Source organism: Peromyscus maniculatus, chromosome 17, assembly GCF_049852395.1.
Source record: "Peromyscus maniculatus bairdii isolate BWxNUB_F1_BW_parent chromosome 17, HU_Pman_BW_mat_3.1, whole genome shotgun sequence".
Lineage (NCBI taxonomy): Eukaryota > Metazoa > Chordata > Mammalia > Rodentia > Cricetidae > Peromyscus > Peromyscus maniculatus.
In genome coordinates, this window is record NC_134868.1 from 27,693,879 (window position 1) to 27,718,320 (window position 24,442).

General features: G+C 41.4%; 1 protein-coding gene across 3 annotated transcripts in view; it reads right to left on the reverse strand.

The window, feature by feature from the left end:
- Positions 1-11,504: 11,504 nt before the first annotated feature.
- Pdlim3 (PDZ and LIM domain 3) overlaps positions 11,505-24,442 on the reverse strand; it is a 32,562-nt gene continuing 19,624 nt past the window's right edge. The window contains exons 4-8 of one of the 3 annotated variants that reach the window (XM_006970877.4): positions 21,961-22,028; positions 17,007-17,270; positions 15,512-15,642; positions 13,370-13,481; positions 11,505-12,254 (exon numbers count right to left, since the gene is read on the reverse strand). In XM_006970877.4, coding sequence (XP_006970939.1) covers positions 12,065-12,254; positions 13,370-13,481; positions 15,512-15,642; positions 17,007-17,270; positions 21,961-22,028 — 765 coding nt within the window. In that variant the 3' untranslated portion in view covers positions 11,505-12,064. Of the gene's footprint in view, positions 12,255-13,369; positions 13,482-15,511; positions 15,643-17,006; positions 17,271-21,960; positions 22,029-22,409; positions 22,598-24,442 lie in introns of all 3 variants that reach the window. The other 2 variants (XM_076553383.1, XM_006970878.4) reach the window with 2 other exon arrangements.

Genomic DNA, 24,442 nt, shown 5'->3' on the forward strand with positions numbered 1-24,442 from the left:
TGTAACAGGCGAATGTTGCCCTGGGAAGCAGAGGTTGCTTAACGGACTGGTTGGAAAGCCCGATCTTTCAGTAAAAGTTTTCAATAAGTACATATGACTTATTTTGCAAAATCAATTATTTCAGATAGAATATAGTCATTGAGAACTGGGTAGGAATTGACAGCCACTATGACATAATAATTTATTACCTAAAATAAATTATATATTATTTACTTTCTGGGAACAAAGCATGATAGTTTAATGTTAACTAGCTATAATTTCTTGTTTTCTAAAGCAATGGTCTCTATCAGACTTGGCAATCTTTTTTTCTTGCAGCATTGTGGACAATTCTAATAAATTTTAATTTTTCAATCTAGTATTTCTCTTAAACTACTATTGTAAAGAAAATGAATAATATAGTTCATCTACTGCTATGTGTTAATATCCATAATATGGTAACAATAAAATATTACGTGACAACTCTAATTTATGTGCAGTATTTGTGGATGATGATGATAAGTGAAATTAACTGGAGATTTTCATAGGATGACTAAGTCAAAACAGTGGCACTAATGATAGATGCTTACAATTTAATCTGTGCACTAGTCTCAACAGAAACCTACTTTTATTTTAAGATAATGTCTCAATCAATTAATCTATCAGAAAACTCCTGAGTAAGGAAGGCTTATTTTAATTTTAGACATTTATTTTGTATACTTGTGTATAGCGTACACACATGCATGTGTTTGTGTGTGCATGCAGGCATGCACGCACATGTGTGTACATGAGTGTGGAAGTAGGAGGTCTATGTTGTCTGTATTCCTTTATTGGTCTCCACCTTATGTTTTTGAGACAGAGTCTTGCAGGGAACCTGGTACTCACAGTCTATACTGGCTGCCAGTGAGCCCCAGGGGTCCTTGATGCACTGGGTTACAGGCATGTGCTCTTGAACCTGTTTTTTGTTTTTTTTTTAAACATGGTACCTGGGCATCAAACTCAGGTCCTCACGCTTGTGTGGTGAGTTCTTCACCAGCTGAGCTATCTCCTCTGCCCCTTCTCTTGAGCTATTAAGAGGGAATTGAGGACTCCACATCCCACTTCTCCTGAACACTTGGGTGTGCATCTTATGAGAGCACTGAAAAGAAGCACAGTACAGCCATTAATACCCAGAGATGAACACTGATGCCTAATCAGCCATAGTCCTCCGACCTCACTGAGGTTCTAGCAATAAAGCCTTGGGTAACTACAGGTCCCAGCCCAAGAGCCTGCATTACATTTAATTGCAGTGATCTGTTCGCTTACTATAGTCCAGCCTGATGAGTTTGGTTTACCTTGAACTTCTATGACCTTAGGATTTTAGGACATTCTAGATCAGTTATTATGTAAAATCTTTCTGCATCTTTTGTGGATGTTTTCTAGTGGGTGGATTCAGGTCGTGCACCCTCGTCGGGGCGTCCTGATGGCTGTTTGTCCTCTTGGCATTCTGTCAGGTGGCACCATCAGTGTGGCGCTCATTTGATGACTTACTAGTCTCCACTGAAGAGATATTTAACCTTTGTCCTTTTTTGACTAAGAAACAGTTTGTTAAAATACTTTGACTTATGTAATACTCCGTTCTTCATAAACTGTTGGTTTGCTAATTTACTGACAATTGTCTGTATGAGTGTTTCTTACATTATTTAGTAGTTAATAATGGATCTTATTATGCTGCTAATATTACTTGTATTATTCCTCATGTTTCCTGTTTTGGATGGTAACAGTTTCTCGATTTAACTCAGCCTCAAATCACACAGAGAGCAAAGTGTATTTTGTCAGGATATGATTTCTCTGGCCCAGTACTTGGATCATCCCTCCAACGGTCCTATAAAAAGCCTGACTTTTTATCGTGAAGTTCATTCCTATGGGATAGAACTAAAATCTACATATATTACCATTTTTTTTTTAAAGCTGAGAGTCACAATACTTCAAAATCTTCAAATTTGCCTTTTAGAAAAAAAAGTTTACTTTTTCCTGTTGACCAACAGCTGCAGGTTCAAGAATTTGGAACCAACTTAAGAACACTGCACAAAAACAGGCTCATCAGATCTATTCTTAGCAATATCTGACCAGACTACAAGACATCTGGGGTTTTCAGCTTCATACGATCTGTTTTTAAACCTGGGATTACTGGGCTATTACTAGGCACAGACAGACTCTACAGTAGTGTGACAGTCACCAACTTGCCCTGAGGATGTACAATATGATAGTTGTTCCTCAGGCTTGCGTTTGGATGGAGAAGGGAGCCTCATGACATTGACTCAGGAAGTCTTTGGTGGATTACAGAAGTAACTTCTACACCCCAAGGCTTGACCTAGACGAAAACATCTCTACACCCTGTTCTCATTAAGTTACCGGCAGTATTAATTTCAACCCGACTCTTGTCTATTGAGAGTTGGAATGCCATGATTCACGAAGGATAGGAACCGGCTCTGGCTTTTAGGCAGTTGATCACTGCTTTTCAGAGGCCTTGTTTGGAGGAAAGGAAGCTGGGTGAGTTAAGTGGGGCTGACTATAGGAAGTTTGATATGCTAAGGGGATAGATAGAGAAGTACCAAGATCTTAGAAATGAACAGGTGTTGGGGGAAAGAGAAGCCGAGTTGATACACTGAGCTGGAAAGATACTAGTAACAATAAGTAACAATAACAGGTATGGTTTGTGTCAGGGGTGGAGAATGAGGAATGGGAGAGTGTTGAACATATACTGCTTTGTCCATTTGGTAAAGATGACAGGGGCCAAAGCATAGTGAAGACACTTTCTCTGTAAGGAGGTACTCAGGTCAGGCAGATTCTGTCTGAAGTTGCCTGTAAGTGAAGAGGTACTGGTCTGTGTGAGTGCACACAGAGGCAAGTCATCCCTGTACTGGGGAGTCTTTCACTGCCTCCCAGAACTCCACCCCTGTCTCCTTAGTGATAAGCTCCTTTTCACTTTTTAGACACTCATGGAAATCTCCTGCCTCAGTTCACTCCGAAACATCCTCATTAAAATAGCACATTCCTCTTGCTATATACATGGGCCATTCATGTGTACATTCAATGGAGCTAATGCATTTTAAAACAACAAAGTCATGCTCCTTGTTTGACTTCTACCAGGAACCATGGCATGAACCAGAGGAGGCATTTGTGAATATGGACCAGAAAGAAACATCTAAACTGAACCAAGAACCTGACCATATCATCAAGGCCAGCCCAGTCTGGAATGATAAACACAATATCAAATTCAGGTCACTGAATGATGGAGTGAACTAGCAGGGGGGCCCTCCAGCATCACTCAGCCTTCACCTTCCTTTCTGCAGATAAGAACGTTCAAGGCCAGTGGGAGAACCGCAGTTAGAATCCAAGTCCCAACCCAGAGTTCTTTCCATGACAACCTCAGTCATCTCATTACTGAATACCATTGCTTCATATTTTTATTTTTTATACTATTTTCCCTAGCGCTTCACTCACAGATGAAATGAACTTTATTATGAAGAGAACAAGCATGGCTTCAGCTTAATAGGGGCCTGAATATAAGGCAACCCAGCAGAAAGGAAGACACTTAGTGAGGCTGAGAATAAAAACCACAGGCTTAAAGATTTCACAGCAGTAGGGCAGTGACTAAGATAATGTACACGATTAAAGTGTACAGGCAACAGAAGGCCCTTGCTTCCCTTTGTGCCAACAGGTTATAAAGCACATATACGTGGTTATTGGTGATGCCACTTTCCTTTCTGTTTTTATGTTTGTATTGCTTCACGGTCTTTAATTATAATTTAGTCATCATCAGTGATATAATCCGTGAAATTAAGGTGCTAAAATAATATAACTGTCATCTACATGTAAATGTTTATAGCAATATTAGCTATTAAAAGTCACAAAAAACAAAAAAACAAAAAGCAAGAGCAACCTATAGGACTCCCAAGAGACAGATTATGGGGTAAACCCAATAAGGTATGATTTATACAATGAGGTATTATTTACCTTTTAAAAGGAGTGAAATTTTCTTCCATGCTACAACATAGATGATTTTGGAAACTATGATGCAACGTGAAAGGAGCCAGGACAAAAAAGGCAAATATTGCATGATTGCACTTACAAAGGGGTGTCTAGGGGCTGGCAAGGTGGCTCAGAGGTTAAGAGCACTGGCTGCTCTTCCAGAGGTCATGAGTTCAATTCCCAGCATCCATATGGTGGCTCACAACCATCTGTAATGAGATCTGGTGCCCTCCTTGGTGTTTAGGTACATGCAAGCAAGCAGAACATTGTGTATAGATAATAAATAAATAAATCTTCTTTTTTTAAAGGGGTGTCTGGAATGTTACATTCACAGGGTCTCAGAGTATAATGGAAGTCGCCAGGCACTCATATGGGTGACTGAGAGTTACTGTGTTTAACATGGACACAGTTTTTGCCTGAGGATGATAATAACATTCTGAAAGTGACTATCTATGATGATTGCTCTACACTGTAAGTGCAGTTGAGGCCATTAAATGAAAAATGATAATTTCTATGTCATGCATACTTTACCACAATAGAAAACAGCAAAAAATTAAAGAAGATTGTCAGCCTAGAATTCTTTGCCGATTGAAGTAACATTTCACAAATGACAATGAAGTAAAAAGGTATGGGGGAAGGCGGAAACATGGCAATCCAGGGCAACAGAAAGAGAGACTGACTGTGCAGGTCAGGAAGTAGAGAGCGATGTGTCTCTGCGACATGATTTTATTTATGTAAAATTTCATGAGGACAAGGAGGGCTTTGCGGCATGCTGCTGTGTTCTAGAAGGTTCAGCTGCTTTCACAACTCAAGTAGCAGCAACTGGAGCATTACCTGCAAGGAGAGGTGGGCCCAGCAAGGCCGCAGGAACCTTCACTGGCACAGCTGTGCACAGTGCAGGCAGCTGCTTGTGGTGGTATCTGCAGGTGTGCAGGGTTTAATGAATGGCTGGGATGGACACATCTGGTGAATATACCTATGGTGGAAACCTATACATACTTTCACTCGTCAACTTGCATTCCTCATAAAATGGTATGGAATGGGAGCTTGGCCTGGTGAAAGTTAGTCCTTAAACTTACACCATAATTTTGTTCTTGCTACAGACATGGACCCCCTGTGTACTTCTTTGCTAGGTGTATAATCAAAAAATAAAAGAATGGAGGGTAACTCCATATCAAGGCTTCTCTCAGCTACAGGATGGCGCTTCTTTGTTTCTTAGTAAGTGTTGCTTGCTTGACTTTCTTTTGAAAAAATGGAGTAATTTTCACTTTAAAAGAAATAATTTGTATTTTGTATAATATTTAAGAACATTTAATATTATTAATTAATTAATTAATTAATTATTATATTGGGAATCAATTAATTAATTGGGAATCAATCTACCTCGAGACCCAGCTATACCACTCTTGGGCATATACCCAAGGAATGCTCAATCATACCACAAGGACACTTGCTTAACTATGTTCATAGCAGAATTATTTATAATAGCCAGAACCTGGAAACAACCTAGATACCCCTAAACTGAAGAGCGGATAAAGAAAATGTGGTACATATACACAATGGAGTACTACTTAGCAGTAAAAAAAAAAAAAACAATGACAGCATGAAATTTGCAGGCAAATGGATGGAACTACAAAATATCCTGAGTGAGGTAACCCAGACTCAGAAAAGACAAACATGGTATGTACTCACTCATAAGTGGATATTAGAAGTAAAGCAAAGGATAATCAGACTATAACCCACAGCTCAGAGAAGGTAGGAAATAAGAAGGACCCTAAGAGGGATGCATGGATCGCCCTGGGAAGGGGAAACAGAAGATCCCGATGAGTAAACTGGGGATGAGGCAGGGGCCAATATGGGGTAGGGGAGGTGGGAAGAGAACATTCAGGAATGGGATGGTTGAGCTGGGGGAGGGATGGAGTGGGAAAGCAATGAAAGAGATACCATGATAGAGGGAGAAACCTGGTGCTAAGGAAGTTCCCAGGAATCTACAAGGATGACACCAGCTTAGACTAATAGCAATGATGGAGAGGGTGCCTGAGCTGGCCTACCTGGGTAATCAGATTGGTGAATACCCTAACTGTCATCACAGTGCCTCCATTCAGAAACTGATGAAGCAGATGCAGAGATCCACAGCCAGGCACCAGACCGGAGCTCCAGGAGTCCAGTTGAAGAGAGAGAAGAGGGATTCTATGAGTAGGGGGCATCAAGATCATGATGGGGAAATGTACAGAGACAACCGAACCAAACTAGTGGGAACTCATGACCTTTAGACCAACAGCTGTGGAGCTCCATGGGACTGGACTAGGCCCTCTGCATAAGCGAGACAGTTGTGTAGCTTGGTCTGCTTAAGGGGTCCCCTGGCAGTGGGATCAGTAGTTCTCTTCTACTGTGTGAAATTCAGGCATTGAACTCAGGTCATCAGGCTTGGCAGCAAGTACCTTGACCCGATGAGCCATCTCAGTGGTCCCTGATTTTATGTTTGATTGTTCATCAAGTAATCAAATAAAAATGGTTGATAATATTTCCCCAATCTAAAAATAATTATGATAAAGTAGCCCCTCTTAAAGATACTTGGTTTTACAAATCACTCACAAGAAAAACTCTCACGAGTTTTGAAGAGCTCTGCAGGCTGATGCGACCAGCCTTGGGGACTGACAGACAGATGACTGGCCCTGTCTGGCTGCCACCACTTTCTGCTTGTCAGTGAGTGCCCAGTGACTGTTTATTGAACTGTCCCCCACAGCGATCAGAGACCTAAGAGCATTACTGTGAAACAGCCATGTAGAGCAGGTGAGTGTGGTGATACTTTATTTGTGCTTTGATAAATAAAGCTTGCCTGGAGATCAGGGGCAAAAGGCCAGCCATTTTAAGTAAACATAGAAGTCAGGCAGTGGTAGTACATGCCCTTAATCTGATCACTTATAAGGCGGGGTCTCTGTGTTGAAGGCCACACTAGGGAACAGAGTCAAGCATGGTGACACATGCCTTTAATCCCAGTACCAACCATAGAGACCTGGAGGTCTATACAGATAGGCAGTAACAAGGAAGTGAGGTAGCTGGGCTAAGAGCCAATGAGAGGTCAGAAAAGCAAGGCAATAAAGGTGTGGGTAGACAGGAAGTAGCTTGCATTCACATTTGGAAGCTGCAGAGTTGGTGAGGTAAGGTTGGCTGGTGGCTTTCCCTATTTTCCTGATCTCTAAGGCTTTCACCCCTATATGTGGCTCTGTGTTTTTTATTTAATAAGACCATTTAGAAGTTCCTCTACAGGTGAGACTCATTTACTTGAAACTTTTTCATCCCTTTATTCTTTCTCAGTGTTCTTTTCTTATTTGAATTAAGGTACAGCATGAATAAAAGAACTTTCCCCTATGATGACAGAATAATAGAGTAATGCTTACAAGAAGCAAGTTCTCTTAGGGCTAAAATCAGGTTGGTTCAAAGGACAACATGCCAAACATCTGTTTGGTGTTTTTTTAAAAAATATTTTTACTATTATTTATTTACATATTTATGTGTGTATGTCTGTATATGTTCCTGTGCCTGTGGTTAGAGGCATTCCCTGGAGCTGGAGTGACAAGCAGTTGTGAGCTTCTGGGGATTGAACTTGGGTCCTCTGTGAGAATAAGACACGTAGACATATTTCCAGCCCTCTGGCAAACATTTGTAACTAGAGTTAATAAAGAGACCCAAAGCATCTGCTTACCTCAGGTGTTCTCGGGTTGGGCAGCTGAGAAGCTTTGTCGTGTGTAGAGATGAGCAAGCTGCTAATGGGAAGCACTAATGGGTTTTATGCCCCTCTCCTTAATAGGTGTAAAAATACACGGCGACATGGATAGTGTCGTTGAGTATTTTGGCTTTCTAGAGCTTGTAAATCTAAACCATGTCCAAGCCTTTCTTTCTTTTCTCCCTAAGAGAATATATTCCACTTTGAGCTAAACCAAAATTGTCTTTTTTTTGTTGTTCATGACATGAGTTTCTGCATAGAATTTCTGGAGTGAATTCATTACTGAAGGACAAAAGACCATATAAGGAGAATATTTCTTTCTCACTCATTTGCTTTAAAACATTCTTGGGGCTGGGGAAATAGCTCAGTGTTTAAGAGTATTGGCTGCTCTCCTAGAGGAGCCAGGTTTGATTCCCAGGACTCACATGGTGATTGTCAACCATCTGTAACCCTAGTTCCAGGGAATCCAACGCCTTTTCTGGCCTCTGTGGGCACTGTATACACATGTGGTGCACAGACATACATGCAGGCAAATTACCCATACACATAAAAATAATAAATAAAATGTTTAAGAAAATACTTTAAATAATTCCCTTTAATTTTTATCATTGATTTTTATGTCTTACCTTACACACTTTAAAATAGTTTTCATATGGCATTCATTTCTCTTTATTAATTCTAAATTCTTCTATATATTAAAAACTTTAGGTTGAATTGTTTAAAGAATAGTATTTATTTTAAATAATGAATGTGAAGTTTTGGGGCTTATCTCAGAAGCCTTAATCGTATAATCTAAATTATCTAATTTCAGTCAATATCTCTCTGAAATTTCAGATTTTTACAGACACTATCATACATTACTATAATAATAAGTTTCTTATTAAACTTGAGCGTGAGCAATTCACTATGTGCTCTACTGTACTTAAAATATGTGAACTATAATTTAAAGAAATCCATCATCATTTCTGTGTTTATTGACCAACTGATTAATTAAGACAAGGTCTCAATGGGTAGCCCAGGCTAGCCCCCAATCTCAAGATAATCTTTCTGTCTCAGTCCCACATGCTGGGGTTACAGACACATGTCTCCATGCCCTTCTTGGAAAATATCATCTAACATCCAAAACACAGTGTACACTAATGTCTAACGTTTCTTCATGAGCCATCCGATCTTAATTTATTCTGTGTTAAGTCAAGAATACAATCGTTCCCTGTGCTTCCTTTTCTGGTTCCACAGTGTAAGGCTCACTGACTCACTGAGGAGTATGAGTATGTAGGGCTCAGTAAGTGGCATGTAGGCACTAAATACTTCTTTGTTGTTGTTTGTGGTTTGAAATAGTGACCGGTGTATCTGGCCCTGAAAGTGTTATGCAGCTGAAGATGACCTTGAACTTCTGAGCCTCCTGATTTTGCCTCCTGAGTGCTAGGATTACAGATGCTCATCCCACACTTGGGTTATTTAAAGTTGAGGATCAACTCTGGGGCTTTGTGTATGGGAGGCAAGTGTTTGGGTGGGAGCTCCACTTCAACCCCTGGCACCCTGGCACCCCTATACCCAAAGAGTCTGGAATGTTCTGGTGGAAGATCCACCGCAACTCCCCCTCCTCTTTCCCCAAACCCACCCCTTCAAAGCCCACCAAACACAGCTCCTCCCCCAGAGAGGCTCAAGACCACTCCCACGGGGTATTTAAACTGCATCCCAGAGAACAGACACGTGGTGGTTCTTCTCGTCTCTCTTCCTGGTCTTCTCTCTGAGGGGCCAGGGAATCGCCTGGAATGCTTTACCCATTAAACCTGGGCTTTTCCAATTCGGTCTGATTTGGTTTAATTGGGACAGCTGCACTGGCGGAGAGGCCTTCAGGCTGCAAAGACTTATCAGCAAGAACTCCACCAGCTGAGCCTTTAAGTGTGTCTTAGATAAATTCCATTTATTTCTCCTTTGGTGGCCCCATCTTTAACCTCTGGCCTCTGGCCCTGGTCTTGTCAATTCTGATGCTTTTCAAGAGTCTAGAAAGTAAATTCACCCGAATTTCTGTTTACTCTGTTGCTGGTTTTGGTTTTAATTTTCTCAGCCAGTTACCATTCATCTAACTTCCACCTTCCAAAACTTTGTTTTCCAGAACACATTCTTAAAGATAACCTTTGAGCAAAAATGAAATGCATTTTACACAATTCACATCCCTAGACCTCAATCAGAACTTATTAGTTTTAATAGCTCTAGAAACAAACATGTTTTATTGCAGAGGTTACAATTGCAAATGCCCATGGGAGCCAGGCAGGACTTCTCTGGAGAAGTCAGGGTCAGAGACAGTTAAATGTCTCATTCTGGACACTCTAGGAAGACACGTGCTCCAGGGTAGCAAGCAGCAGCTCCAGCTGGTAGGCATGGCTGAGTGACACCAGAAAAGCAGACTCCCTGAGACAGTCATCACCCCATCTCACTGCTTCCCCACAGTGCGACCTTTAAAAGGACAAATTCAGAACTGCTCTAGTGTCCCCAGGGAAGGAAGTAGGTGAGAGGCACAAGTCAAGGGCTCTGCTGTAGGGCTAGCTTAGGTGACTGGGAAGGTGAGTCTTAGCAGGACTTCCATGGCAGACTGCCCGGGCCAGGGGCCAGACAGAGCTCATGTCCCAATTTCAAGACTCCTTGGAAGACTGAGCTAAGAGTTTTAGAGATGACAAAGGAGCCAAGGTTAAGGCCTGGGCTGAACTATGTCGAGAGCAAGTTCACAGCAAAGGCATGGAGATCGGCAGTGGGGACCAGCAAGCCCTAGCAGGGAGTCAGTACCCACCTTCTCCAGGAGGTCTCCCCATAGAGATGTCATCCTGGGATACAGAAGAGGGTGCTGCCAAGTCAGAGAGATAAACAGTCCTGACGGACCTTAGCTTTCCATTTCACTGAATGTTCACGTGAAAGAGACATCTCACCAAAAGAGCCCAAGCTGAGGGCTGGAGACGTGGCTCACTCGTTAAGAGCACATGCCATTCTTGCAGAGGACCAGGGTTTAGTTCCTACCTAGCGCCTCCATAGTGGCTCACAACCTTCCATGACTCCGGTTCCAGAGGACCTATCACTTTCTTCTGACCTCCGTAGGCATCAGGCCTGCACGTGGTACACATACATACTTGCAGGCAAAATACTCATGTGCATACAATAAAACAAATACAAAGAGTCCGAGCCAAAGCAAAAAAAAAAAAAAAAAGTATAATGGGAAACGTACTGAATTGCCTTAAATTAGAAAATTTCAAGGTTCCTTCCATCAGCAGAAACTTAGGCCCCCCCCCCAAGAAATAGCGGCGGTGGGGGTGGGGTGGGGAGTGGGGGTGGGGGGTGAGGGTGGGGGGCAGGAAGTACTCCAGTCAGTGAAGAGCTTGCCTACCAAGCGGGATGGCCAACGTTTGACCCTCGGCAGCACTCTTATAAAAAGGCAGAGGGGCTGACAGCTGCCTGTGATGTCACCTGGGGATGCAGATGCCTGGGTTGCTGACTACTCATCCTACCTGAATCAGCAAGCCCGGAGTCCCCAGGGGAGATCTTGTCTCAAAACCCAACATTGATGGCTCCTGAAGAATGACGTGAAGGGTGACCTCTGGCCTCCACAAACATGGTCGCACTTGTCCAGGCCCCCTACCCCATGAACGTATTCCAACCCCTACCATACACACAAAAGACTGAACTATAAAAACTGACGAGGGCACAGATTTCTTAAAATATTTGTTAGTTTCCAGGCTAAGAGAGGAGTGGTCCTCTTGTTCAAATGATGAACCCACTGATTACCACTTCACCGTGAATTAAAAAACATGCTTCACGCGTTTATTGGGTTGTGTCATCCAGTGATACAGCTGTTTGCATGTAAAACAGAGAAATCCTGGAAATGTCTTCCTGACAGGCACGTTAGGAAAAACAGACACAGACACCTGCGGGTTTTGTTAGAGTACAAGATTGCTATTTGGCACCACTTACTACAATTATCAAAAGCAGTTTTGGAGGAAAAAACCACTTGACTCCCCCAAATATCCATGTGTTTCCACATCGGATGGTTGTCTAACAGATGGAACTTGTGGAGCGTAACATTGAAACATTATTGCTTTAAATGTCACCATTGCTGTCCCCAAAGATAAAGAGTTACAAACCATAGGTAATACTTGTTTTTTGTCACTAGGTGGGTCTTTGGCTCCCCATTCCCCCCCCCCTCGCTAGACAATAAGATACATGCCTAAAAGCCTTGGCTTCATTTAGATTGGGAGGGGACTGTGTTCCTTCTGTGAAAGTCATCCATATCATCGGCCAGTGTAAATGTGCGTGGGTGCGTGCATGCGTGCATGCGTGTCCTCATTTGCAAAGGGCTTAAGCTTTGGGGTACAGAGTGACGGTGTCGTAGCCTTCTGGGGGTCTCGTACGGGCTCTCGCGTGGGTCTCACAGTACAGCTCCCCCTCCACGAAGAAGTAGCCCTTCTGCTTGAGGTTGAGGTCACAGTCAGCGCACACAAAGCACTCGGGGTGCCGGTACTTATCCCGGGCCTTGACAACGGCACCTCTGTGGGGAGAAGACACAGGTATACAGGTGAGACCAGTCCAGAAAGGGAGAGGATGCTGCCGTGAGCTCGGCAGTTTCCCATCAGGCACTTGGGCAATGGCACAGCTCGGCCTCAGCATCACCTTTCTCTCTGATACTGAGGTGTGAATAGTCTCCAGAGTCTCAGACGCGTAACTTAGGGGAGGTTCCAGTCTGCGTGGGTTCCAGTCTCATGCTCCACCCCCCAGTTTCTTTACAAGTGGGAGCCATAATATATGTGGGTACTTGGAGGCAGGCCATGGGCTGCACTGTTGGAAGTTCCCCAGCTGACTTTCTATCCTGGCACCCACTGGGTGCATTTACCTTAACCCAGGACTTGGTTTCTTTTTGTTTGGGAGCAATAATTACTTTTGGTGATGCCATACCACCCTCTTTTCTTTCTGCCCCCGCCCCTACTTCCTTTCCCTCGGTTCTAACTAAGACCCCCGCCTCTCACTGCTCTCTTAGATAACTAGACACATTTTTGTCTCTACTCGTGCCTGGGGAACCGGATAAAGGGATAGAAGAAGTGGCCACATGAAACACATTTAAGATGGTGTGACTCACTTGAAGAATCTGAATCAGCAAAGGTGACTTTTTCACACATGGGCTTTCTTGACGATGGAAGCTGACTGTATTTTTAGAAATTGATATCTTGATATTTGTACAATTGAAATAAGTGGTCACGTAATGCATTTTAACTCACAACCCAATGGTCCATGCATTTGTTTTTCTTCTATACAGAAAAGTAAGTATTCAAAGATTACATATTAATGAAGTTAACTTACAAAGCAGAAGTCACAATTTTTGGAAATTGTTTTCATGTACACGTTTGGGTAGAGTCTTTTTTTTTTTTTCCCAAAAAGTATTTCTGAAGGTACAGACTGCTGACTCACATTCTACTCCACTTTAAGGTTATGACTAAGGCATCCTGACCAAATATGCTACAGCGTTGTAGATGTTCTATTTTAAGTTAATGAACAGAAATTTAACTTTTTCAAAGTTGCCCTTTTCTACATAAAGGTTTAAAAAGTATAAGACGTGGAAAACTGCCGGCAAGACTCAAAGTGAATTCCCGAGTTGAAAGTGAGACATACACAATGCCGCTCCCACACTTGTCGCAGAGCGGCATCCTCGGGGCACCGCCAGCTCCGCCGTGGACTTTCGTAACCGGAGCCTTCACGCTCCTAGTTCCAGCAGGACGATCATCTGAAAAACAAAGTGTTTCCATTTATGGTGGGGAACAGCTGGCTCCGGTTTGCGCTTGGAGTCTATTTTAAAATGTGCACTTTAGCCCAAGGAATTCTGCAGCGGCCTCGGCACCGTGGTTTCAAAAGGGAGCAGGGCCCGTGGGTGCAGGAGAGACTGGGTTCTGAAACAGGCCCCTTTAAAATGAAATGACTTACAAAATCTGCTGTTGGGAACTGTTGCAAGATGCCCGAAGGAGCAAAGGGCACTTTAGGGGAAAAAAAACCCATGCCATAAAATGTACCATCCCAGTGACTGTTAAGAACGTAGCTCACCTGCTGCATATCACTGTGTATTTGTCACGTTTTCGTCATCTGCAGACAGAAACTGGAGACTGTGTAAACCCTAAATAGGAAGTGTTCTTCCCCTCCCTGTCAACCCTAGAAACCTCTTCTCCCCTTTCTGCCTATAAATTGGTCTGTTCTAGATGTCTCATAGAAACAGAACCAGCAAGATCTTTCCTTTTATGTCCGGTTTCTTTCACCTATCTTAACGCTTTCAAGGTTCATCCATAGTCTCGCATCGGTCGGAATTTCATGCCTTTTAAAGGTGGGGTAACATTGTGTCCCAGGTATGTTATCACATTTTGTTTACCCACTCGGGTCTCAATGGGTATTTGAATGTTTTCATCTATTTGGTCCTTGCAAATAACTGGAATACCATCGTACCAGTGTGTGTTTTCATTTCTGCTTTGAGATGTCTGTCTAGGCACAGAATTCCTGGGTCATTTCTTGTTTTTTATTTATTTATTTATATTTATTTTTTATTTTATTTTACTTTTTTTCAAGACAGGGTTTCTCTGTGTAATTTTGGTACCTGTCCTGGATCTCGCTCTGTAGCCCAGGCTGGCCTCGAACTCATGGAGATCTGCCTGGCTCTGCCTCTTGAGTGTTGGGATTAAAGGCGTGCGCCACCGCCACCTGGCTCTGGGTCCTTTCTTAATGAACTTTCTAAGGAGCAACTGTCCTGCATACCACCGTGGTTGCATCATTCACATCCACATTATTGATGCACCAGTTCGCTATTATTTCTAGAACCCCACCAACACTTAATTCCCATTTTTGTACCTATCCCGAGGAGGCATTTTTGCCTTTTGTGTGACTCTTAGAGGGCAGTATATATCTTTTGGGGGAGAAAAAGCATGGGTTAAAGTACAAGCCACAGGTCAACAGAAGTCGGTGAGAGGTCAGCTCTCCTGCGTACTGGTTGTGTGATCATATCCTAGTCCACTTTTCTTATGCCTGTTTCTTACTTCTCAACTGGGGCAAATGACAGTTTCTACCTTCCCGAGTTATTGTGGAAACTTAGTAGTATTATATACAAGGTGCTTTGCCCAGACTGAGGACCACAGCAGGTTTCATTTCATGCTTTTTTGTTTCCTCCCAGTTTTTTCAGGACAGGGTTTCTTTGTGTAGCCCTGCTGTTCTGGAAATTTTTCCTAACATTAATTCTTGTTTGTTTGTTTTGAAACAGGGTTTCTCTGTGTAGCTTTCCTGTCTTGGAACTCACTCTGTAGACCAGATGGGCCTCGAACTCAGAGATTCACCTGCTTCTGCTTCTTGAGTGCTTGGATAAAAGGTGTGCACCACCCACAGCCCGGCCATTTCATGCTTTTTTTTTTTTTTTTTTTTTGCCTCAAGGTTGATAATATTCTAAGGAGTTGTGGGGGAAGAGGCTGAGAAGTCTTATAATATCCATTGAAAACTAAATCTTCTGATTAATAAGCTATGCTGGCCCTTGACTACTATGGGTAGAATTTGGTTTTGGTGTTTTTTGTTTGAATGAGTAGTTTTTTGTTTGAATGAGTAGTTTCATTTCATGAATACCTGGACATGTCCAGAAATTTCTTTCCCTAACTCCTGAGCAAAGACTCACTTAATACTGACTAAAACCAGTATCCAGACATCCATTCCCTGTTGCTCAATTCTTCTCCTCCTCCACCCATCCGAGGGCCTCTACATATACGTCAGTAGACACTGGCAGAGACTCACCAGACCCGTCGTTCACTAGTTCCTGGAGCACCCTGAAGGAGCCTGACTGGCGGGGAGGAGTTGGCTCGTCCCGATTGTCATGGAGCATGCGGTACACATCTGAATGAGGGGGTACCGAGGCCGTGGGTTCACTGAAACACAAATGCAGTCGGTGATGCATCATCCGGAGCCCCGTGAGGAGGCAACAGGACAACAAGTATCATCCTCTGTGCTGAGCAGGGGTGACTCTCAAGTGAATCTCTATGCAAGAAATACCATGGGAATTCACATCGGTGATCTCTGTCAGGACACGGTCGTTTAAAAAACAAGACCTGTGTCTGATGGCCATATAATTATAGATGTGAACAAAATAGCGCCCCCCCCCCTTTTCAGAAAAAAAAAAAGACAGCAGGCACAATAGAGGAGTGAGCTCATTTTGGTTTTTCTCACTCATAGAAGTTTAAATATTCCCCTTTTTGATATAAAACTAAATTTCTTATGACTTATCAGTTGATGAAATTCATCCGACAGAGTTTCAAACAACACAATGCAGAAACTTCCATCAATGTTTGCTAAACTGACTGTTCTATTTTTAATAGTCACATTAATAATGAGAGCAATTTTATTTACTATGCTTTCAGTAAATACATTAATAATGAACAATTAAAAAATATTATCATAATATTACTTGTTAGGCACTAAATACTTTGTTATTGAATTGTATCATCTAGAAATTTATCTGCGTATCTTTTAATCACCTGTTATATTTTAAAATAATCATATGTATATATATTTCTTTACAAAATGACTTTGGGATGAACTCACTGAATAAACCCTGAGACAACTCTGAGATATTGCTACATAGCATTCTCAAGTATCACAGTAATTTATAGAAAGTGATTTTATAATACCAAAAGAAGCAGTGCGATTTTATTCCATAATAAATCTTTTTAATTGGAAAAGCTTGGTGGCAAAGGTACTTGGAACAGACATTAATAACAAAGAAGAAACTAGTCAAAATAAAGACTGACCGGAATTGAATATCTTCACTAAACAGCTTGAAGCATTTGCTTATAAGAACTTAATGAAATGCAAACATTTTAAATGGCAAAACAATCCTTTCCACCTCAATTAGAGAAAGAGAAAGGATCATCTCATAACAGCGTTTGGACTCTCTCAATCCCCGCCTTCCATCTTTTTACTTACAAAAGACAGATGTACGTTCACAAGCCCCTGCTGAGAATACTAAATCAGGCATTTATAAAGCACATTGCAGCTTTCAAAAGACATCCATTTGGTCTTTATGTGATTTCATTTTATTTCGATCTGCCCTATTATCTACATAGTGAAGTTTCAACACCAGGCTTAAATGTTTGCAATACATTTTTTTTCTTTTTCCTTTGAAGCTTTCCCATAGCTTTCTTTCCACCAAGACAACGCTAGAAGACCCCATCAAAGTAGACATCGCCCATGCGTTTAGTCAACATGCCCATAGGTTCAGAAAGACTCATATTACCTCATCGAGGGTGTCTCCCCTAGAGCTGTGGAAACCTGACCCTGAAGTGTTTCCATGATATTGTCATCTGAGTACAACTGCATAGGTGTGTTAAACTGGGCGTGCACAATCTTCACACCGGGAAGTTCCATTTCCAAAGGAATGTTAGGGGCCATCTTAGCCGCAACCTTTAAGTCCCCCGGGCAGATGGTACTAACGGTACTGACAGAAGAAGGCGTGCTGCGTCCACTGCCACCGTCAATACCAGAAGGAGTGCTGCAGCCGCTGTGTTAATGACGGGGTTACACAGAGAGGACACAGGAACCGGAAGAACACAGAGGACAAACACAGACAGGGGAGAAGGAATTGGGGACGGAAGAGGTGATTGCATCAGTCTAAAGTGTGTCTAAAAGGGACGATGAAAAAAAATTCACACTCGAAAAACTTGGACAAAGCCAAAAGTTGCTGGTGATATTGCATTTGTTGCCTTGATTCTGTCAGGTTGAAGGTTAACATGTAGAAAGGGTCCATAAAGCAGGTAGACGACAAATGTCTTTCCTCCTTTAAAAAAATAGGCCAAATAATTTGGTTTCTGACAGTATCACAGGTAAATGGTGGAGGGACATTAGCTAGATAATCCTTTCATGTCTCTCAATTTTATAATTAGAGTATAAAGAGTGGTATTTCACACATAATAACACTATATAGCATGAAGATTTAGGCTGAACATTTCAAACCAAGCATACTTCAATCAGAGAGGCAAGCCTTGACTGAATAGTAATTGGCAACTTGTGGGTAAGGCTAACTAAAGATTGTATTTTTGAGCTATATTATCAGTACTTTGCCATTTCAATACATCATCTTATTGTTCACTGATTCTGTTAAGAATATTATTTTCTTTTCTTTTTTTTTAAAGCTGTTCTATAACTTCGTACAGGAACTAGAAACAGTCAATAAATGCCCATCACCTTGCAGTTGATGATTACAGAACAAGTAGGTCATCTTAGATTATCTGGATGCTACCCCAGGCTAAGGTTTGTTTCCTTCACACAGAGGTGTTTCATGCAAGATTGTGGACACACACACACACATATTTCCATGCATATTTTTTTATTTCCTTTTAAGGATAAGGATTAGGGACTTTCAAAATATCATAGAGTTTGGTCATCCTAGTCAAGGACAAGGGCGATTTGGTATGCTTTATGAAACTGAACTGGCAACCAGCCACAACGGACATGCATCTGTTAATTAATTAGTAATAATTAACTTGGTACTGGGAATTGAACCTAGGGTCTCAGGCATGCTAAGTAATCAATCACCGAGCTATATGGAGCTATTAACATAAACCTCTGTTATGATTGCCTGTTAGTGTTGCCATGAACCCGAGACACATACATGTATGTGATGTGATTGTCTTAAAGTCAGTGATCTCAGCTGTGACATATGGGGCCCCACCTTTACAGTTACTTGAAAAGGCTACTGTTGTTAACTACAGCCCAATGAAGACACTAAACCCAAAAAGGATGCTGGGTACTGATTTTCTTTTTTTAAATCAATGTTGTAGCCTGGTTAGTTTGGACAATACTGTCAGTAAATAAGTTAATTATTTTTTAGGGTCTTGTGTTGCACAATTCAACTTCCTACACCATCCCTTTCACTCCTGCCTGTTGAGAATTTGTTTAAAATTTAGCCAGGTCATTAGTTAAGTCATATACCAAAATGCCATGTGGCCTTATTCACCACTTTTTTTTTTTGGTTAAGCACCAACTCCTAAAATTGACTTTAATTGCTAAAAAAAAAAAAAAAAAAAAAAAAAAGGAAATTTTCTCTTGTAGAGCAGTTTGGTCAGGATTAAATGAGTTGACGTAAGTGTAATGAGGTTCAGGAACTTGAAAAATGGGAGTTTGAGACAGTGAGTTAAATCTTGAGGGACCAACATAACAGACCCATTCAGGAAAGATTTAGAACTTCTCTGGCTTCCTGTGCATCAGGCTGGATGCTGGGTAAGCTATCGTCAATGTGAACTCACAGATATCCTTTATTTTGAGGTGTAATCAGCATTTTTCTGCTATTAGGGATCGTATATTGATATATATGTGCATATGGTTTTAATTTGTCAAAGATGTGTCTTCTATTTCTCCTTCCTTTATCATTGAATTGGGGTCCCGTGACTAATAAATTAGGGGCCTGTGCCTACTAAATGGAGGAAATGATGTAACATCAACAAGAGTGACCTTTTATAAATATCCAAGACAATGTTAAAAGAGTTCCTGTGTTAATTTCAATAAAATTGTTCTCAGGGACTCTAGGCACTGTGGAATATCCTCATGAGTCCAGGGACTTATCCTTAATGACCCAGAATGCAAATACTAGTTTGATCTCTTGAGATTGTCTTAGTAATGTGGCAGCATCACCTGTAAAGAGGACGGTGACCTCAAATACTTTACAACCCAGGTGGTGTTTTTTTTTTTTTTTTTTTTTTTTTTTACAGATAACCAACTTCCCTTAGACGGTGTTCAGACTTTCAGCAGGGAGGGCAGATTTCTGGTTGTAACTTGCTTAAAGCTACCCAGAAACATTTCATTTTTACATCCAGATCCATAAAAGTATCTTGTGCATATTGTAAGTTATAATTTTGACTTAAAAATGTCACATATTTTGATATAAAGATGCTGGTGCTTTAAATGGCTTCGACTGTGATGAAGTCATCAAACTCGGCCAGAGCTAGGACGGAAACACTGTGCACATTGGCACCTAAATCCACTGCACCTGTTTTACTTCAGATTAAACAGGTTTTTCATTCACAGTGCAGTAGTAGCTTGGTATGTAGCCTCACAAAATTGTACCTCGTGGAAAAATCACTGGATCACTGGGAGAGAGCAAAAAGTTCCAAGGGTAGAGTAAATAGTGAGGGGACAGAGGAAGAAAGGAAGAATGGAGAGGCATTTCTACTATTCTTTAGAATCTGTACACAGGTACCTGTTATTTATTTATGTATCTATTTTTAGAGGATTCCTTTCTTCTAAATTCTGTGGTATTAAGAGGGATCTGCAAGTGGCAAGCTTGTAAATGGTTTGTCCTTGTTGCCATGTTAAAGTTAAGATGAAAACATAGAAGAACGCCCCTCTGACTTTCTTTGAATTTCGTACAATCAAATGTGTTCTAGGTCTTTACTCAATATATTTAGCTATATATTGGATCTATCTATCTATCTATCTATCTATCTATCTATCTATCTATCTATCTATCTATCTATCTAACAATAAAATAGCATTTTTAACTCCCCCCCAAGACAGGGTTTCTTTGTGTAGTCCTGGCTGTCCTAGAACTAGCTCTGTAGACCAGGCTGGCCTTGAACTCACAGAAATCCACCTGCCTCTGCCTCCCGAGCGCTGGGATTAAAAGCGTGTGCCACCACTGCCCTGAGCATTTTTAACTTTTAATATGGTGTGTTATGTGACTGAAGGTGGAGTGTCGTAGGGGTAGCATTGGGAAAAAGGGGGAAAAAGGAGAAAAAGGAATGGGTACAAGGTAACAAAGAGGATGGTGTAGAGCTGAAAGGTGGAGAGGGGAGAGCGGCTAGCACTGAGCACTCTTAGGATTTTAATCCTTTATCCAATGAGCATGTGGTGAGCATACACTGTTTGTTATGTTCCAGGCTCATTTCTAGGTTCTGTGGAGAAAACGTGGAGCCAGTCCCACAAAGACACTTCATATGGCACCGCAGCTTTCTTAGCCTCTTTCTCCCACATTTCTTTCTGTGTCTGACATTATGAAAACTGTGTGGTTTATTTGGAGACTATCTTCTGGCCCTTCTTGTAGCTTATTGAAGGGTCTACACTTCAAAGTCATATATTATGTAACGATTTACTAGCCACAGGAGTTAAGTCCCTACAGGGTCAGTCACATAGTTATAAAATGGACCAGTTGACAGGTGCTTAACAGTGATGCGCATTTCAATAAGCTGGCATGTAAAGGTATTTAATTAACTCCCACATATAGTGAACAGGTGGGAGGGCAAAATAAATTGCACCTATGGTATGAGGTCACCTATGGGCTACCAGTTTGGGGCACCTGATGTAAACCATTATGCAGCATTTCTAACCCATTAGGATCCACCTGGTCTGATCAACAGCGTCCTTGGGTTAACTAACTGAAGGTCAGAGTGATGGGTTTGAGGTTTCCTGAAGTTGTGATTTTGGTATTCCTTTCAGCTGAAGTTCAGGTTCAACTTTCAGAGGAGATTCTGGAAAAGACTGTGTAGCTACAGTCACTTCTCTGACTGACAGGTAAGGACTTTAGATTTTGTTCGTCATTGTTAATATGGTTTATACAACGTATTCCGTAAGAGTCAGCAATACTTACAGTCACTGCTTTCCTTCTCTCAAATTATATTGATTTTCACCAGATAGAAACTTTCTGTCTCAAGGAGCCTTTCTTCCTTTGCAAGGATCCATATGCATGAACAGCTGTTCTTATATAAGGGCCAAAATGGTAGGTTTGAAGGAGCAAAGAGAAGCAGGCACTGAGGTGGACGGCCAAAGTCTGCCAATCACTTGAGGCAATCCTGGCTTCCCCTTGCCACTACCTGGGGCTGGGTTTGTTTTGTTTGTTTGTTTGTTTGTTGTTTGTTTCTGCAGGCTAGGCTTTCCTGACGTGGGACAGAGTACATCTGCCTGTCTCAAAGGTCACTGTGTTCTGGATGGGATCCTCAGAGCTTCTGGGGCACTAGTTATAAATACACATGGTGATCACATAAAATCTCACAGCCCTGCCAGTTGGTCAATATTTACCCTCAGTAACGAATGCTATCTGGCTAGTGTTCTCTGCTAAGTGAGTTGCTTCTTTTCTCTTCTGAAATAAGCTTTGCAATGAAAAGTCACTTCAGACACCTAGAAGTTACTTTTCTGGGTGATTAGTAAGGATTGAGTAAAGCAACATGCTTTTCAAACTTCACAATCTCAGAATTGATGACCTGGTTCGGCCTGGAATTATGAAAGGTTTGGGCCGAATATTGTGCTTGTGTTCAAAGTAGTTCACATCCTGTAAAAAACAAAGGGTTAAAGAAAAATCCCTCAGTGGTGGCTTGCTCTTTTGAGGCAAAAAGTAAATCCATGAGAATTCTGCGGAGAGGATGATTTACCACTGAATATCGACATGACTAAGAAGGGTGATGACGGAACCAGAGATTCCCTTTTTTTCCCTTTCCTTTTCTTCTTTTTAAAAAGCCTCATAGCTACCAAATATTCAGGAACTGGCTGACCGGCTCCAGAACAATTAGAGCCAAGTTCTAGATGCTTCTCTTTAAAAACAAAAGTGCAGTAGTACCTTCTAGAAAGGAAAGGAGGAAACGGCAAGCACTGGGCGTCAGGAAAGGAAGCACATCATGAAGAACACTGGCCAGAACTGAGCTTCAGTACTTACTTTTGAGGTGAACTGGGGATGAGACCCCGCAGCTGTCCATGCAGTGCGTCTTGGATATTGCTAGTTGAATAGAGCCCAATTGGTGAGTTATAGGAAGCGCTCACTACCTGTCTTTTGTCATCAATATTTGCAGCTGCAACGAAAGGCTGGGCCCTTCTGTTGTGCGCGGTACCAATGGGTTTGAATTCCTGTACATGGCAGACAAAACACACAGAGCCACAGAACGCACAACAAAGCAGTTAATGAACAAACCCGTCAGCAACGCTGTTGTTAATTAAGGCATCGTTACCTGCTATAGAATTAGCGAAATGGTTAGGAGAGGAATTAGGGTCCATCTTTCTCTCATGTCTCTGTAATTTACACATGCTACATTCATCGACCAAATGCTAGATGCAATGGACCAGACCTCATCTGATATCTCAAAATTCAAGCACTGTCTGGCCTTCTCTTCTTCTGGCTTCCTCTACTTCTTTTATGAAACTCAAAAACAGTGTATTATGAGAAGATTTTTAGTTTAGAAAAAAAATTTGCCAGATTTAATATTCTCTCCAGCTGAGGTTACATGTGTTTTCTTCTCTATAAATACACTCTTGCTTTTGTGGTACTGGTGACAGAACCTAGGGTCCAGCACACCTCAGGAAAGCCTGCTACCACCAGGCTTAATGAATTTCCCTCCAAGTGAGAGAATAAAAAATCAGCAGGTAAATGAGCAGTTGTGAATCACTACAGTGAATCATTTAAACTTATCGAGGCACAGATTCTTATTTTGCTTTTAAAAATATTCACAATGACAAGACCCAATTAATCATCACTTACAATCAACAAGGCCCAATCATTAATTTGAGTGTGGCTGTACTTTTAAAAAGCAAGGAGAATGAGAAGAACTTATAAAAGTAGGAACATACAAATAGAATTTCTTTCTTTTATTGTGATAATGACACATGTATGTTTAAAGAATGGTTGTCCCTTTTTTGGGGGACAAATGAAAGGAATTTAGAGATGTGATATCAACATCTCTCTCTCTCTCTCTCTCTCTCTCTCTCTCTATATATATATATATATATATATATATATATAAAATTAAAATCAGATTTTTCACTCTGTTGCTCAATGAACAGGACCACACAGCAGTGTCTCAAGCCTTGAGTTTGAAACATACCCGAATCAACAACCTATGTGTAGAAATAATATTTTCTAGTTTTGAATACATGGATAGTTTTCTTTCTTTTTTTTTTAAAATTTATTTGTTTATTATGTAAACAGTGTTCTGCCTATATGTATGCCTGCACACCATAAGAGGGCACCAAATCTCATCAAAGATGGTTGTGAGCCACCATGTGGTTGCTGGGAATTGAACTCAAGACCACTGGAAGAACAGCTAGTGCTCTTAACCTCTGAGCCATCTCTCCAGCCCATGGATAGTTTTTGAAGCTGTTCACTTTTGTCTTAGAAGCACCAAACGAAACTGGTAGGGATGCTAAAATACTCATAAGACTGTGCTCTGTACAAATGAGTCTACTCAGCAGAAGTAGCTACACCCATCTTTATAGTCTTCATTTCTTCTATGAATGTGCAGTCAGTGTTGCACATAGATTTGAAATCATGCATAATTATTTGAAATGTTTCCCCATATAGGCCTATTGACCATGTTAAAACTGACCATGTTAAAAATTAGTTATGACTGTGCAAATGGGCACAGCTTCAGTTACTAGCTACTGAGTCATTTATCCATCTGTCCCCAATGTCATGAGACCTGAGAATCTCTGATGATATGAAGGACAGGTTCTTTGTCCCCTCAAGCTTGGACACATGTATCAACAGTTTCCTGAAGCTCAAAAGGTTTAAGTTGAATACAGCTTAGCCTATGATTGCACAGTGTTATTAGACTGACTAATACCTTGTTCATATACCTTTTTTCATCTACGAGAATAGCTTGATGCTGAGGCACTGGCTGGATGACATTATTCTTGCTGCCACTTGGTAGAAAGAGTATTGGAACCACCAAACATAGTTTTAGAAATGTCCCAGCATTG